This window comes from Pituophis catenifer, unplaced genomic scaffold (assembly GCF_029215685.1).
Source record: "Pituophis catenifer annectens isolate HBS135680 unplaced genomic scaffold, rPitCat1.0.hap2 SCAF_2, whole genome shotgun sequence".
Classification (NCBI taxonomy): Eukaryota; Metazoa; Chordata; class Lepidosauria; order Squamata; family Colubridae; genus Pituophis; species Pituophis catenifer.
In genome coordinates, this window is record NW_027256882.1 from 159,782,358 (window position 1) to 159,797,349 (window position 14,992).

The 14,992-nt window shown below is 45.5% G+C and overlaps 2 protein-coding genes across 2 annotated transcripts in view; both read left to right on the forward strand.

Annotated features, from left to right (window-relative positions):
- POU6F1 (POU class 6 homeobox 1) overlaps positions 1-5,284 on the forward strand; it is a 47,750-nt gene extending 42,466 nt beyond the window's left edge. The window contains exon 12 of the mRNA XM_070937901.1: positions 5,229-5,284. The gene's annotated coding sequence lies outside the window, so the exon portion shown is untranslated. The remainder of the gene's footprint in view (positions 1-5,228) is intronic.
- Positions 5,285-12,369: 7,085 nt separating this feature from the next.
- Positions 12,370-14,992, forward strand: part of TFCP2 (transcription factor CP2) — a 44,201-nt gene continuing 41,578 nt past the window's right edge. The window contains exons 1-2 of the mRNA XM_070937902.1: positions 12,370-12,458; positions 13,225-13,469. Coding sequence (XP_070794003.1) covers positions 13,348-13,469 — 122 coding nt within the window. The 5' untranslated portion in view covers positions 12,370-12,458; positions 13,225-13,347. The remainder of the gene's footprint in view (positions 12,459-13,224; positions 13,470-14,992) is intronic.

Sequence of the window (14,992 nt, forward strand, 5' to 3'; positions counted from 1 at the left end):
TGGGATGAACGTAGTGTCCAACCGCAGGATCACTCGGTCAATGTGAAATATACAGAGGTCAGCCCTCGTAGAGAGAGCGGCCAACTCCAAGATCCAGCGGGCCGAAGTGATGGCGACCAAAAACGCCACCTTATAGGGAAGGAAATGGAGACCCACCTCCTGCAGGGGCTCAAAGGGGCCCCAAGTGAGCACATTGAGTACTTTAGGAAGGTCCCAGGTGGGGTATCTATGAATGATGGGGGGGCGGAGGTTTGTGACCCCCCCAAGGAATTGCCGGATAAGCGGAAGCCTGGAGAGGGACCCCGAGAACCCACAAGATAAAACGGAAGAGAGGGTAGCTATCTGTCTCCGCAGGGTGTTGGGCGACAAACCTGACACCAGGCCAGCCTGCAGGAACTCCAGGACATATTCCGTGGACACCTCAGTGGGGACCAGGTTCCATCTGTCACACCAGCCACAGGAGGAGGACCAGGTCGAGTCGTAAATACGGTTGGTGGAGGCCCAATGCAATGCTTGTAATGTAGTTATGACTCCGGGAGAAAGGTTGCAGCCCCGTAAGATCTGCCGCTCAACCTCCAGGCGATTAGCTTGAGCCAGCCGATGTCTGGGAGGAGCAACGAGCTCTGACTGAGGGTCAGCCAGTCCCAGGGAAGCCGCCGAGGGGGGGACACCAACAAGGCCACCAGGTCCGCAAACCAGGGGCGACGCAGCCAATGTGGGACGATCAAGATCCGCCGTCTCGCCCAGCATCCTGCAGATGACCCTGGAGATCACTGCCAGAGATGGAAAGGTGTAAAGGAGGCCCCGAGGCCAAGAGGTCCGCAGGGCATCCACGCCCTCCGCCCCCAGTGTCGGGAACCATGAGAAGAACCTGTCCGTCTGGTTGTTGGTGTTGGAGGCGAAGAGATTGACTGCTGGAGTGCCGAACCAAGAGGCGATGTCCTGGAAGATGGAGGGATGCAGGCACCACTCCCCTTCGTCCACCATGGCCCTGCTGAACAGATCCATCTGCACGTTCGCTGTCCCGGAGATGTGGGCGGCACAGATGGATCTCAAGTGTCTCTCCACCCAGAGGCCCAGGCGCTCGGCTTCCCGCATCAGACACCAGGAGTGGATACCCCCCAGGCGGTTCACATGAGCCTTTGCAGCCACGTCCATTATGACTAGAATGTGATGGTCCTGTACCATGCCCTGGAATGCCCTCAGGGCCAGGTGGATGGCCCCTAGCTCCAGCTAGTTTATGCTGTTGGCCAAGTCGGTTTGAGACCACTGACCCTGGGCAAAGTCCGAGCCCAGGTGGGCTCCCTAGCCGTAAAGGCTGGCATCTGTTGTTAGGACCAGACAGTGAGGCTCCTTGAAACCCCGCCCCTTGCTTAGGGCCAGGGAGGACCACCAGCGAAGAAAGAGGCAGACTTTGGGGGGAAGCCGAATCATGTGAGTGGAGGAGCTCCTGTGAACTCGTTGATACAGAAGAAGGAGCCATTGCAGAGCCCTGCAATGGAAACATGCCCACGGAACGATGCCGATGCACGACACCATCTTTCTGAGGAGCTGTGAAAGCAACCGGACCGGAACAGGCCGGCCCAATGTCACCATCCCGACCAGTGACCGCAGGCTGGTCAGGCGCTTCTGGGAAAGATAGACCTTGCTCTGGACCGTATCTATCACCGCCCCGAGGTGCTGAATGCAGGTCGTCGGAACCAGGTGGCTTTTGGCCATGTTGATGGAAAACCCGTGGCTGCACAGGACCCAAATGGTGGTCTCCAGGTCCTGTTGCGCTAGTCGCTCCAAACTGGACTGGATAAGGAGGTCGTCCAGATAGATCTGAATCCTTATCGGCAGAGTCCGGAGGTGGCCCGCTAGCGCCGCCATCAATTTGGTAAACACCCAGGGAGCCGAGGAGAGGCCGAAAGGGAGAGCCCTGTACTGGTAGTGACGAGCTGCATGGCAGAAACAGAGAATTCCAGGGAGAGGCCCGACCTGACCATCTCTGATCTGTCCCCGTCCACACACACACACAAACACAACCAGCCGAGGGTTAAGGAAGCACTTGGCACACACCCAAGTCTTTATCTCCAACTTGGCAGCGATATACACACCGTCTGCCAAGTGCTTTTATTTCCACAGAAACAGAAAGATAATATACTCAGCGTACAAGAGTCCAACCAAAAATAATATTCCTCTCAGCAGTTTCGGACGATGCTTTAGTGACTATCCAAGGTTTATTTTTGTTCGTCACAGGGATCACTGGCCACCACCCTCTATTATATAGTCTCTGGGGTGTGGTCCAGTGACTCAGTTCTAATCCCTAGCACGCCTCCTGAGCTGCTGCAATCGTTTATCACGCCTTCGGTGGTGTGCGTCCAGGAATGATGTCTCTCCTTCACTCTCATCCGAGACACCTGTTTCCCGGCTAATCTCCTCTCCCTCGGCCGGCACCTGAGACAGTGCCAGAGGGGAGGGGCCTGGAGAGGGAGGCCTGGCTGACTCCTCTTCCTCATGCTTGGAGCTTTCTTCCTCCGATGGGATAGGCTCAGAGGGCGGGGCCACAACACATCTCCCTGACCCAAGCCTCCGAGGAAGATGCCTCCCACTGGCTGACAAAAAGAGCCAGGCGGCCTCCGATGGGAGGGTCGGACAAGCAGTCAACGGGACCTGCGAAAGGGATGACCCCGCCCCCCACGAAAGGGTCTATGGGTCTGGCCTCTTTGCCTGAATCCGCCCTGCCTATCGTGGGATCTGTCCTGGCGGGGGGAGAAATATCTCTGAGCCCTGGAGCCGGAAAAGCCGAAGGTTGAACCTCTAAAGAGTCGAAAGGAAGAAGACGGGCGGGATTCCCCCCTCCTGGGCAAGGATGGGAGAATCTTACGTTTATCTTTGGATTCAATGAGAAGGGGTTCTAGAGGAGCTCCGAAGAGCCTGTCCCCCTAGTACGGAGAATCTGGCAACCGCCATTTATTTTTGGCATCCACTTGCCATTGGTGAAGCCAAAGGAGACGGCCTTTGTTAGAGTAATGTTAGAGCCGATAGCCTTGGCGGCGAACCTGGAGGCATTCAAAGTGGCGTCCACCAAGTATTCCAGGGCAGCCACGATTTTATTCACATCCTGGTAAGCCCTGGTATCAGATACCGGCAAGCAGTCCTCCAGTTGTTTAATCCACATGAGAGTGGCCCTATTAAAGAAGGAAGCGGCTGAAGAAGCCTTAATAGCCCAAGCCGCTGCCTGATGGGCTTTGGTGAGAGAGTGTTCTAACCTCTTGTCCTTGGGACGAAGACCCTCCTCAGGGGGACCTGTGAGAACAGCTGGGGTTGCGAGAGCAACCACTGGGGGGGGGGGGTCCACTTCAGGAACCTGCAGAATAGAAGAGATGTCAGAAGCCATATTATACAGACGTCTGTCCAATGCATTAGGATTAGGGCCAGACACAGGCTGATCACTGCCACATGACAACGTCCTTGAACATCTTTGGGCCAGGAATTTCCTCCACCTCGAACACTGGCTCCTCAAACAAGGAAACGGAGGGGCCCATGGCTTCACCAGGTGGACCCTGTTTAGGATGAGGAAGGCCCAGTCAGGTGGTGAGTTTGGCCTTGTGAAGGAGAGATCTGAAGACCTGAGGCTTGAACAGACCGACAAATGATGGCTGATCTGGGGCCAGATCCTCATCACCCGACAACCCCGGTTCCCCAAGGCCATCCCCAGCAGCAGAAACCTGACTAGAAGAAGTCCTAGCATAGTCGTGGTCCAGGTTCACTGAGCCTTGCGAAAGTAGAAGATCCCCTTGAGCCCTGGACTGCTCTGTTACCCGTCAACTAGTTCTGCGCTGCATCTCCTCAGCGATGCCCCGCTGGACAGCAGCCTGAATAGGGGTAGCCAAGTCAGGAGTAGTGGGGGGGAACCCCAGCCCCCTGCGGTGGGACCCCTGCCAGTGGAATGGGGGCCTCTGAAGGAAGCTGGGAGGCAACCAGGTCCTGAGAAATAACTTGGGCAGCCTGAACCGGTTGGGTGGATTGGGCCCCCAGGCAGTCCTCAGCAGGATCAGGTGTGAGCCCTTCGTGCTGGAAAGAGGAGCTCAACCAGATCCCTGGGAGCCTTCCAGAAGCTGAAAAGCTGGAAACAAATATTTTTCAAAAACAGATTGGAGCAAAAACCCTGCAAAAGCAGTCAGAAAGGGACAGCTCAGCGAAGTCTGTCCAAACAGATCGACTGAGTCTGAAATCTGGGAAGCAGGAGGAAAAGGAGGAGTTTAACAGATTGCAGACTCAGTCCGGGACAGATGACAGGGTTAACCCATTCCTGACTGCTGGCCCCACGCTCCAGTAGAAGTGTATTTTCTAAAACTAGCTAATAACGTCACTTTTTTTGGAGTAGTACCATAAAATTATATCAGTGGAAAGATAAATTAATCAAGAATGTAATGCAATAACTTTTATGAAGGATTTGATATTAGAATAGCACTTACAGTTTAAAGAAGAAACGTGAAACACGTAGAAAAAATGAGATATACAAAAATTATCACCATAGAAAAAATGAGATGTACAAAAATTATCACCATGTCAGTTAATAGTTGGGTAACCTTTAGCAGAATTACAGCCTTACAACATCTTCCCATGGAGTGAACCAAGTCTTTTAGTTCTGTAGCTGTTCTAATGTTAAACCAAGATTGAGTGATAGCTTTTATTAACTGAGTTTTATTGCTGGGTCGCTTCTGACTAACAAGTTTCTTTAGTCGGCTCCATAGATTTTCAATTGGGTTAAGGTCTGGGCTATTCCCAGGCCATTCCAGCAGTGGAATATGATTACCTTGAAACTCCAAAAAAAAAAAAAGTGGTGTTATTAACCATCAAACCTCAAAAATACACTATTCCCAAAAGGTTTCCACAATTTTGGCCACTACTGTATGTTCCAGTACATCAGAGGCTACTTCCTAATACTTCTCAGATCTTAAAAGATATTTCAGCCCCCTCTGCTAAGGCAAGAGTTTTTACTTATTTCTTTCAAGGTCATATTCCCAATTCTCTACACAGGTATCGACAAAAATTAAAACAGCGTTTAAAACCTGAGTTAAACTTGCCCTGTTGAATCCCTCAGTCTGGTTTCTCTTCCTGCCTCCCCAACGTTTTTGAGACAATTCAACACGTTTAACTTTTAAAAAATACATGAATGGAATAGCACACTAGCACAGAGCTCATTTCTTAGGGAGAAACAATCATTTTCTCTCTTTTAGTAGTGATCTTGCATCAAGAAAGAAGACTGCTGAGGAGTAATTCATGACACTAAGCCCTTCCAATACATGCACAATTGATGTGGCATTACAGATAATGCAAAAATTGTATTATTACTTATTGTGCATGTAAAAAGTAAGTGTCTGGGGAGGTCTGTTAAAGAAAAAACAAAAATGATTCTTTTATTCAACATTGCATTAAATAAAGTCATGTTTTTTCCTACCAGAACCGAAGTTCTTTTTTTTTCTGAAAGGGATATGTGTTCTCCACTTCACTCTTCCAAAAAAAAAAATATTTTTTTTTGCAAAACACCTGTTTTTTGTTTTTGTTTTTAATTTAAATCACTCAATTTGGGAATATTAAGGTGAAGGAAGGGATGTAAAAAGTTGCATTCAGCAAGCTGCGGTTTTGATTGCCTTAAAAGTAATATTTTAAGTTTATATTAAAAAGGATTGTCAAAATCAAATTTTGAAAGCGGGATTTAATTTTTTTTTCAAATTCGTTTACCTCCTGCAGATTTTTGAAATTTTTACCTCTAACACATCTTGACCAAGTTTTAAATTTCTTTGGTATGTATAAATTGCATGGCAGCTTTATAGTGTGGAAGGACATTCTAGGAAAAAATATAGAACTGGATCTGTTTCAATGAATTTAATCAATATGCAGTCTTTCAATTACTATCTAAGCATATGTTGACAAACCACCATCTTTATTTCACCTCTGCAATCATTTTTCTACATTTGTATCTACAAGGATTTCCCTTCCTAAAATTGCATATAAAAATGTGTGGGTTGCCAATAAATAAATTATGGGATTATGATGTGGTGGTAAAGAGTAAGATGGAAGAAGGAAAAAGTGAAGAGAATTTGCACTTTAAAGGAATGTTGAGGGGAGGCACTTTTAAGTTTGCATCTCAATCATGCTTGTCTTTTAAACATTTCAAATGCCAAACAAAGCATAATATAAGCATAATACAAATGTAATATTTCTCCCTCTTCACCTGATACAGCCCACCCATTATCCTTCTGTAATAGTTCCTAGCCCACAGATTATTGCATTGATGTAAAGATTGGTAGAAGTTGCATATATCCTGTTTCCCCCAAAATAAGATATCCCCTGATAATAAGCCCCATTGGGCTTTTGAGCGCATGATAATAAGCCAAGCGCTTATTTCAGGGTTCAAAAAAATATAAGAAGGGTCTTATTTTCGGGGAAATACGCTACTACAAGGTATGCATCTTTTACAAGGCATAAATACTAGTCTAGACTATCCCATTTTTCTGGTTGGAAATTGGAAGAAAATAAAATCTGTTCTTTCAGAGGAATGTGTCAAGCCCTCTCTCCAAGAAAGCTAGATTCTCACAACTTCTTTTTTAGTCAGATTCTTTGCAAGGAAAAAAAAATAATAGAATCTTGGAAACAGAATGTATACATACATTAACAAACTTTGTGTCAGTAGATACATTATGGAGGGTCCTCCTTGATGCTGTTCACCCTAACTTTCTCTTGATTTCAGGAGGCACTTCAGGAGGCTGTCCATTCTTGGTCTGCAGTATTTGGCAAACCTCCATTCTTGTTCCCCCGCTCAGAAAATTGCATTGTCTGATAGTAGAAGGTAATTGTTCCCTCCCTCACTTCCTCATGCCAACACCAAGACTGGCGTAATGTATGACGACCCTGAATGCACACTGGGACAATGGTTGGATTCACAACTGCCTCAGCCAAACTTCCGTTTGGTCTTTTTTGATATTGTCAACGTTGGAAAGAGCTGTGCTGTGAAGCTCTCGGGATGATTGATAGGAACAGATTTCCAGGGCTGCATTGCCGCTATCAGGATCTGAACTCGTCAGGTTCTGAAAGAAAATTCAGAAAAATCCCGAGGCTTTGAGCCATCTGCCTGGAGACTATCCAACCGTGATGGCGAACCTATGGCACGCGTGCCTGAAGTGACACACGGATCCATGTCGCCTGGCATGTGTGGCGTCACCCATTCCTCTTTCGGGTTTCTGGCGCGCATGCGCGCACGACGATCAGCTGGCCATTTTGCATGCGGCAGTGCCGGAAACTAGAAGAGTTGGTCTTCCATTTTCCTGCATAAGCATATACAGCAGCCAGCTGATCATCATGTCTTCATAAGCACCAGAAACCCAGAAGAGTAGCTGGCTGAAACAGGAAGTTCATTTTCAGGTGTGCGCATGCGCCCTGGGCAGTTCCTCTTCCGGGTTGCGGCCTCGACAAGTGTGCGGGCACGCTCTCTTTTCAGCACTTGATGCTGAAAAGGTTCGCCATCGCTGTTATAGAACTGCAGCCATTTTATACAGTGAGAGTATATAACAGATGATCAAGGAACCAAAAAGAAGCATACAAAGATCCCTTCGCAGACATGCATGCCATAAGTAAATTTCTTCATCTTTCTCTCTCCCATTTCCCCACATACCAATGATGTGATGCAGGTCGCTGGGTTCCCATTGTCAATAGCAAAGAGACAGCAGTATTACAGTCTCTTCCAGGCAATAAACAAGCTGGTCTTCCAACAGCCACACCGTAGACTTGTCACTAATGGCAGCAGAAATTTGGTGATCCATTTCTTTATGATTCACCCACTATGGGGATCAGCTAGGGCAGGGGTCTGCAACCTTACACTCAAAGAGCCATTTGGGCCCATTTCCCACAGAAAATACTGGGAGCCACAAAACCTGAGTGGGCGTGGCCAACTCAACATCACTCACTTCTACCAGTCACACGACACACACACACACATGCCCCCCACCTAGCCACGACTACCCAGTCAGTCAGGGCAGAGAACCGGTTGTTAAAAAACACCGGGAACCACAAAACCCTTTTGACAACTCTTTCTCCCTCCCCCTCCCTCCTCTCTCTCCCTCTCTTCCCCCTTCTTTCTGTGTCTCTCTGTCTCTGTCCCGGCCGCTTCTCCATCCCCCGCCATCCATCCTTATCTTCTCAGGCCAGGCGAGGAGCGACTGGGAGGAGAGGGTGAGGGGTGGAGCCAGCCAGTGGTGGAATCACCTGACAGGAAGCCACAGCAGAGGGCCCAAAGAGCCGCATGTGGCTCTGGAGCCACAGGTTGCTGACATCTGAGCTAGGGCTAGGCAGTGGGAAAAGGATTGCATCTATGGATCTCAAACTCATACATTTTATACTTAAGATACTTTGAGATGAAGTTGTTCTGCTCAGCCACCCCAAAGTTCCCTGGGAATAAATTCCGCTGGATTCAGTATTGGTCATTTTTAAATTGACATGTTTCAGATTGAGCTATCAAATCTTTGGAGATTTATAATGGGGTGGGTAAAAGAGAGATGACAGATTACTATCCACCCCCAAAATACGTCAGGTCAGGAAATGTGCTGCACAAAAAAAAATACTAGAATTCTATTTCATTGACCAAGGCCAGAATCTTGAAACCCTGTGAAGGTTTTCCCTTCCCTCAGCTTTATATCAAAATGAGTCAAAGCAGGGTCACTTTACGTTTCTTCACTCTATCTTGTTTTCTGGTCTGAGTTCATGTTTTGCTAACTGACTTGCATGCCTTCTCCAAGGTCATCTCTGCAATTCTCTACAACTACAGTCTTTAATCCGGTTCCTGTGAGTGGTATAGGAAAAAAAGCATTTTTCCCTTTCTTTTCTTTGTAATAGTAATTCCAATATTTACAACTAAATAGCAATACGTTTGAGGTCATCAAAAAAGTACATTTTTATAATTAATAGGAAGCATTCACTGCTACTACAAGAAATGTTTATGGAGACTTTTGCGTTAGAGGAAAAAACACTCAAGCCTTTTCACAGGATGCTCTCTGATTAATTAGCAATTAATAAAAAATAGCCAAGCATTGTATCTTAAAAGCAATAACAAAATGAAACCAGCAGAAACAAAGTTCAATATAGGAAAGAAATATAAAAGAAAGTTCAATTGCTATTCTAACAGAAGCTACGGGTCGGGTAGATGGCAGAAAAGGAAAAAGAAATACTTAAAAGTTGTTAGGTTAGGTTCCCCAAAGAGGATTCTAGGAATGGGAAGAAGAGAATAAAGCAGAAAAGTTATTCTTACTCACACCATATCTAATCTCTTGCATTTTTTTTACAAGATTGGATAAATTATATATAGGGCATCAGCTATACAGTACATTTGAGTAGATTAGTCTATATTTAGTAGAGAGCTACAAATACAGGTAGTCCTCGACTTACGACCACAATCGAGCCCAAAATTTCTGTTGCTAAGTGAGACATTTGTTAAGTGAGTTTCACCGCATTTTACAACCTTTCTTGCCACATTTGTTAAATGAATCACTGCTTGTTAAATTGTTAAATTAGCAACACGGTGGTTAAGTGAATCTGGCTTCCCCATTGACTTTGCTTGTCAGAAGGTTGCAAAGGGGGATTGTGTGATTCCGGGACAATGCAACTCATCATAAATATGATTCAGTTGCCAAGTGTCTGAATTTTGATCACTGACCATAGGGATGCTGCAACGGTTGTAAATATGAAAGATTAGGTTGGGGAACCTAACAGAAAATCTTTTAAATGCTTTTTTCAGTGCTGTTGTAACTTCAAATGGTCACTAAATGAACTTTGTAAGTCAAGGACTGCCTGTATTAGATATTAATGCCTGCAGACTACTCTTTTTGCTAGTCACTATTAAAAAATAGTATTATTTGCTCTGATCCAATAATGTATTTTTTCCACGTGCTATTTTGTATGTTGCTTTTCTGATGCTCTTATTATTGATTATATTTGGCATAATCAATATGGGTGACATAGGGGTAACTACTTGACAAATAAAAACCCCAGAGAAGGCTAATAAATGAGCTGTATTGAGGGAAAAGGGAAGAAGGGAAGATTGCAGTTCCTCCCGAAACATTGCACAAAGCACCATGTATTCTCACAACTGGGGAAGAATAAAGGATTATAAGTGCCACATTTCTGCTGATCGTATCTGATTTGGAACTGTTTGCAACCCAGTTCTCAATGTTTTTCCCAATACCGTACATATATATATATCTCCTTTTGCCTTCACCAAGGACTAATGAAGATGGGACCACACTACAACCTGGTGGTGGCAGCATTGTGTCAATGACCATGGAAGAACAAGCTTAAGATTGATGACGGAGATGCCAAACCATCAAAGAAAGATCCACATTTGGAAACAAGCCACTTATCTCTAATTTCATCTCACTGACGTTATCGATATAATAGTATAATTGGTGTAACATAAAATTGAGAACTGTGTCTTGCCATAAACTCCATGCCCTCAAGCAAGCAATCCTCTCAGTTTTGGTTCTCTGACTCAAAAGAATTGTTGCAAGGACAAACGTTCTCTGATGTGTGCAAAACGCTTTGAACACTTGAAAGCAGCAGTGCTGTTAGGAAAGTTCTGAGCATGTCCAGGGGTGTGTTTAGAGAGAACTTTCCTATACATAAGAGCAGCACAAAAGCAACACTTTTCAATAAACATTTCCGAATTTTATCTGTGGTTGGCTCGCACACCTACATCTGAGCTGAATTTCTAACCATCCTTTAGTCAGTTGAAAGTTATGCTGTTGTGAAACCAACTGTCCCATTGCTGATATATATCCACTTCTTTAAGAGAAGATTTAAGAAACCTCCTTCCCAAATAATAGGTGACAAAATCTAACAGATTTCATACGTCTGGAGAGTGCTGTTGGATGTTGTCAAAACAAGCATAAAAAATGCAATCTTACACCAGTACAGCTAAACACAGCCTAAGGCTGTTTCCTTCTATAGGATGGGGGTGGGACAAAGGCACCGTCATGGAAGAAGAGATTTTATCAGAGCATAAATGCTTTGCTTAGGCATAAATGGGGAAGGGCTCTTCAACAATTTTAAAAGCAACAAAAATCATGGCATGACTTTCTGAAAACTGCACCTCACCAAAAAAAGCATATGCCTTTTTCCTCACTTTTTTTTTTTAAATTCAGAATGAATATTCAATCGCAAATCAAATCAACCAATGATTATGCCAAACAAGCAAGATACACATGAATGGACATGACCCATGGGTACTGCTTGCAAAACAAACAAACTCCCTCCATAATTTAAATAGGACTTCCTCTCTAGTCTAAAATAAATATGCCTAAAATTGTAAGCCTTAAGGCTAAGGATGAGCTTTTATTCTTGGAAATGGTCTCTTCAATCTTGATTCCTGGCGGGTGCCTAGTCAAGTCGCTGCAGTTTCCTAGGCGAGATTTCAAAAGTAGTTTGCCACTGTCTCCTTCCTAATGAGGACCCAGTTTGTGGGGGCAATAAGCTGACTTTGTATAAATATACAAAAGGATGAAGGCTATTGCTGAGCACATTGTAAGCCGCCCTAAGTCTTCGGAGAAGGGCGGCATATAAATCAAATTAAAAAAAAAAAATGTTGTTAGTTGCGAAGTCGTGTCCAACCCATAGCGACCCCATGGACAACTTTTCTCCAGGCCTTCCTGTCCTCTACCATCTCCCGGATGCTGACTGCTTGGGCAGAAGTAGAACTCAAGCCTCCTGGTTTCTAAGCAAGCGCCTTTAACCGCTACACCAAACTTGCCTTTCGAGTTTTGTTTGGATGGTGTAATTAAACATACTTAAGATCAGTGGTGGGATTCAAGTAATTTAACCACCGGTCCTCTGCCCTAATGATTTCTTCCAACAACCAGTTTGCCAAACTGCTCAGAAAGTTAACAACCGGTTCTCCCGAAGTGGTGCGAACTGGTGGAATCCCACCACTGCTTAAGATCCACTATACTTGAGGCGCCATATTCGTATGCTAAATTTAGGGAACTATTCCCAAAGAACCCTTTCCGTCCGACTGCTTTGACTGACTTTCGCCTAATGCAGGATGCCACAGCCCCATCAACCTCGCCTATCCCCCCCCCCCCAACCTTCCATCTACTCTGCCCACGCTTCTAAAACCAGCACCTAAGGAACCTCCGCAAGCCCCGCCCCCTTCTCTTTACTTCATCCCCGCAAGGCTCTGACTCGGCCTGGAAAGCAAGGTGGGGGGAAATGGAACGGAGCTTCACTCTCACGATTCGATTGGACAAGCGGAAGAAGGGGCGGGAAGGAGAGCCCCGATTGGCTTCGGCAGCCGAGGGAGGGGGCGGGGACCGGCGCGGTAGCCCGGCTGGGCTGCTGCATGTAGCGGCGTCTTCATCTTTTTTTTTTTTTTTCTTTCCCGTCTGCCTCCATGTTGAGTGGATCTCGGGGCTGGGGGAGAGAAGGTGCCTAGTTTGCTTTGGGGGCTGCCGGGCTGGAGGGAAGCCGTTCCCGCGCTCCTTTAGAGAGGGATCTTGCTGTGCTCGGTTTTTTTTTTTTTTTTTTTTTTTTTGCTGGGCTGCAACGCTAGAGGAGCCTGGGCAGAATAGGTGCATGCAAAGGCAAGGGTCGGATGGATAGCAATGGTGCTGCCCGGAAGCGTGGGTGGTTTTGGGGCCTCGGGAGTAGGAAGGGGTCTTTTTTGGGGGGGGGAGTGCCGGCATGGCTGGTAATCCAGATCACCGGGCTGGCTGTAGAGACGTGGGTGGGTGGCTGGGTGGGACGTGTGATCGAGGGACGCCCTCCTCGTTTTGTGCGTGGCTCTTCTTTGAGTAGAACCGAACAAGATCCGCCGGGGTGGCCGACTTGGGACGGAGAGTTGTCAAAAGAGGTCCCGGTGCCTTTGCTTACTTGGGGTGGGGGGGTTTCTCTCTTTTACGGAGGGCTGCGGCCGCTTTGTAATCCAAGAGGAGCGGAAATCTGGAGGAGGGCGATTGGAGAGCAAACCTGGCTCACCGTCCTTACTGAGCCCTTGCAAAAACTTAAAAAAAAAAAAAAGAGTTTGTGCGGAGTAAAGGGGGTGTTAGTAGGGCTTGTTTGCAAACACCGCCATAAGGGGCAGCTGCACCTAAGGGGAACTGCATGTGTTGGTGAAGGAAGAGAATGGTTTCCCATGCCTTCTGTATCTTAACTGTTTTTGTTTGTTTGTTTATTTGTTTGTTTGTCTTAAAGAGGTGGTTCTGGAGTGGGCATGGTGGCCGGAGCCCCGACGGCGGCATCCTAGCGTGCCTTGGGAGATTCTGGAACAGTTGCTTCTCTATCCTTAGCTAGCCAGCTGCTGACACCTCTTCAAAAATGGCTTGGGCTCTGAAGCTGCCCTTAGCGGATGAAGTCATCGAGTCAGGCCTAGTTCAGGATTTTGATGCCAGCCTTTCTGGCATTGGCCAAGAGCTAGGTGCTGGTGCGTATAGTATGAGGTAAGTCATGGAGGTGCTTTTGCCCATTTTTTTTCCCCCAGAGAGCTTTTAACGATGTGGAAATGCTACACCCAAAAAAGATTGAGCTGGGAATGTTCTGAGTGATGTCACGTGGAGGAGGTGTGGTTAGAGCAAATGCGCTCTAATATCCACCAATCACTACATGGCGCCAACAGGGAATGCCATGGGTTCTGCATCCTATAACCAGCTGGATCAGATACCTCACACTTGGCTATACAAAGTGTGAAGTATCTGATCTAGTTGGTTATAAGGTGTAGAACCCATGGCATTCCCTGTTGACGCCATGTAGTGATTGGTAGATGTGTGGAAAGTGATTAGTTGCATGCCCTTTAAAATGGTGGGTGAGTTGCACATTGCATTCACGGATGTGCCTCAAAGTTGACCCTGCCAAAATGTTTGTAGCACGATAGGGCTTCTTGTAGTAAAGTGGTCCCCAATCTTTCCAGCTTTGTGGACAGGTGGGGGCGGAGGTATTAGAAGAAATGGTTCTGTGCAAGTAGCAGGTGCGCGTGTATGCAGTTTCATTTGTGCAAGTGGTGGGCAAATGGAGTTCCAAATGGGCTGTGGTCCATTACTGGACCGGGGATTGGGGACCCCTGTTGTAGTATGTATAGATTTGTAATACGATATTCTAGATGAAAAAATTACCATGTTATATGATGAATAAACTTGGAAACTTTAGTCTTGATTCAAGTTCAGCCTCATATTTGAAGTAATTAAACATATTGGCAATAAATCTGGTTGAAAAAGAAATATTTGCTCTTAATTTTGAATGGTTATCTTGTACTTCTTTTCTCAAGATGTCTTAATGCACTCGTAATATATTGCATAGAACAAACCCTTGCTTTAAAAGTATGTACTAGTGAAAGTTTTATGGAGCACATAACAAAGTAAACCTGCTCTTTCCTACATACTTTCATTGCATAAATATCGAACTTAAAATGTTTTGTAACTAAAGGAGTTCTTATTTAATTTAGTATATGGCTTCCTAACTTTTTTGTAAATAGAGGAAATCTGCAGTCCTGCAGGCTATCAGTTTGAGCAAAACTATTTAAAGAAGGGAGAGCATGTCAGCTGTTTTTTTATTATGAACTAATATCCACATTTAGCTACATAAATCAGGGTTTTTTTATCCACTTAATTCATATTTATAGGATTTGTTTCCTTTCCACTGATAAAACAATCTCAAAGTGAACTAGAATGTTAATATAAAAATGTTAACAGTGAAAAAAGAAGTGAAACCATTAACTGTAAATATAAGAGAAAAAACATAATAAACATAGTGTTAATATTGAATGGTGTGCTAATTTATTGCACCGAATCAAAAGCTTAATGTTCCTTTGATTGTTGGTGTGTTGGTAATAAAACTGTTGTGAATTCAACTATCTCTTGGTTGGATGCATATGTTGTGCTGAGCCATAATATGGTTTGTTTGGTTGAATAAACCATTTATTTTAGGTCAGTAACAATCCTGGTTTATAATTCTAAAGTCAATAAGACGA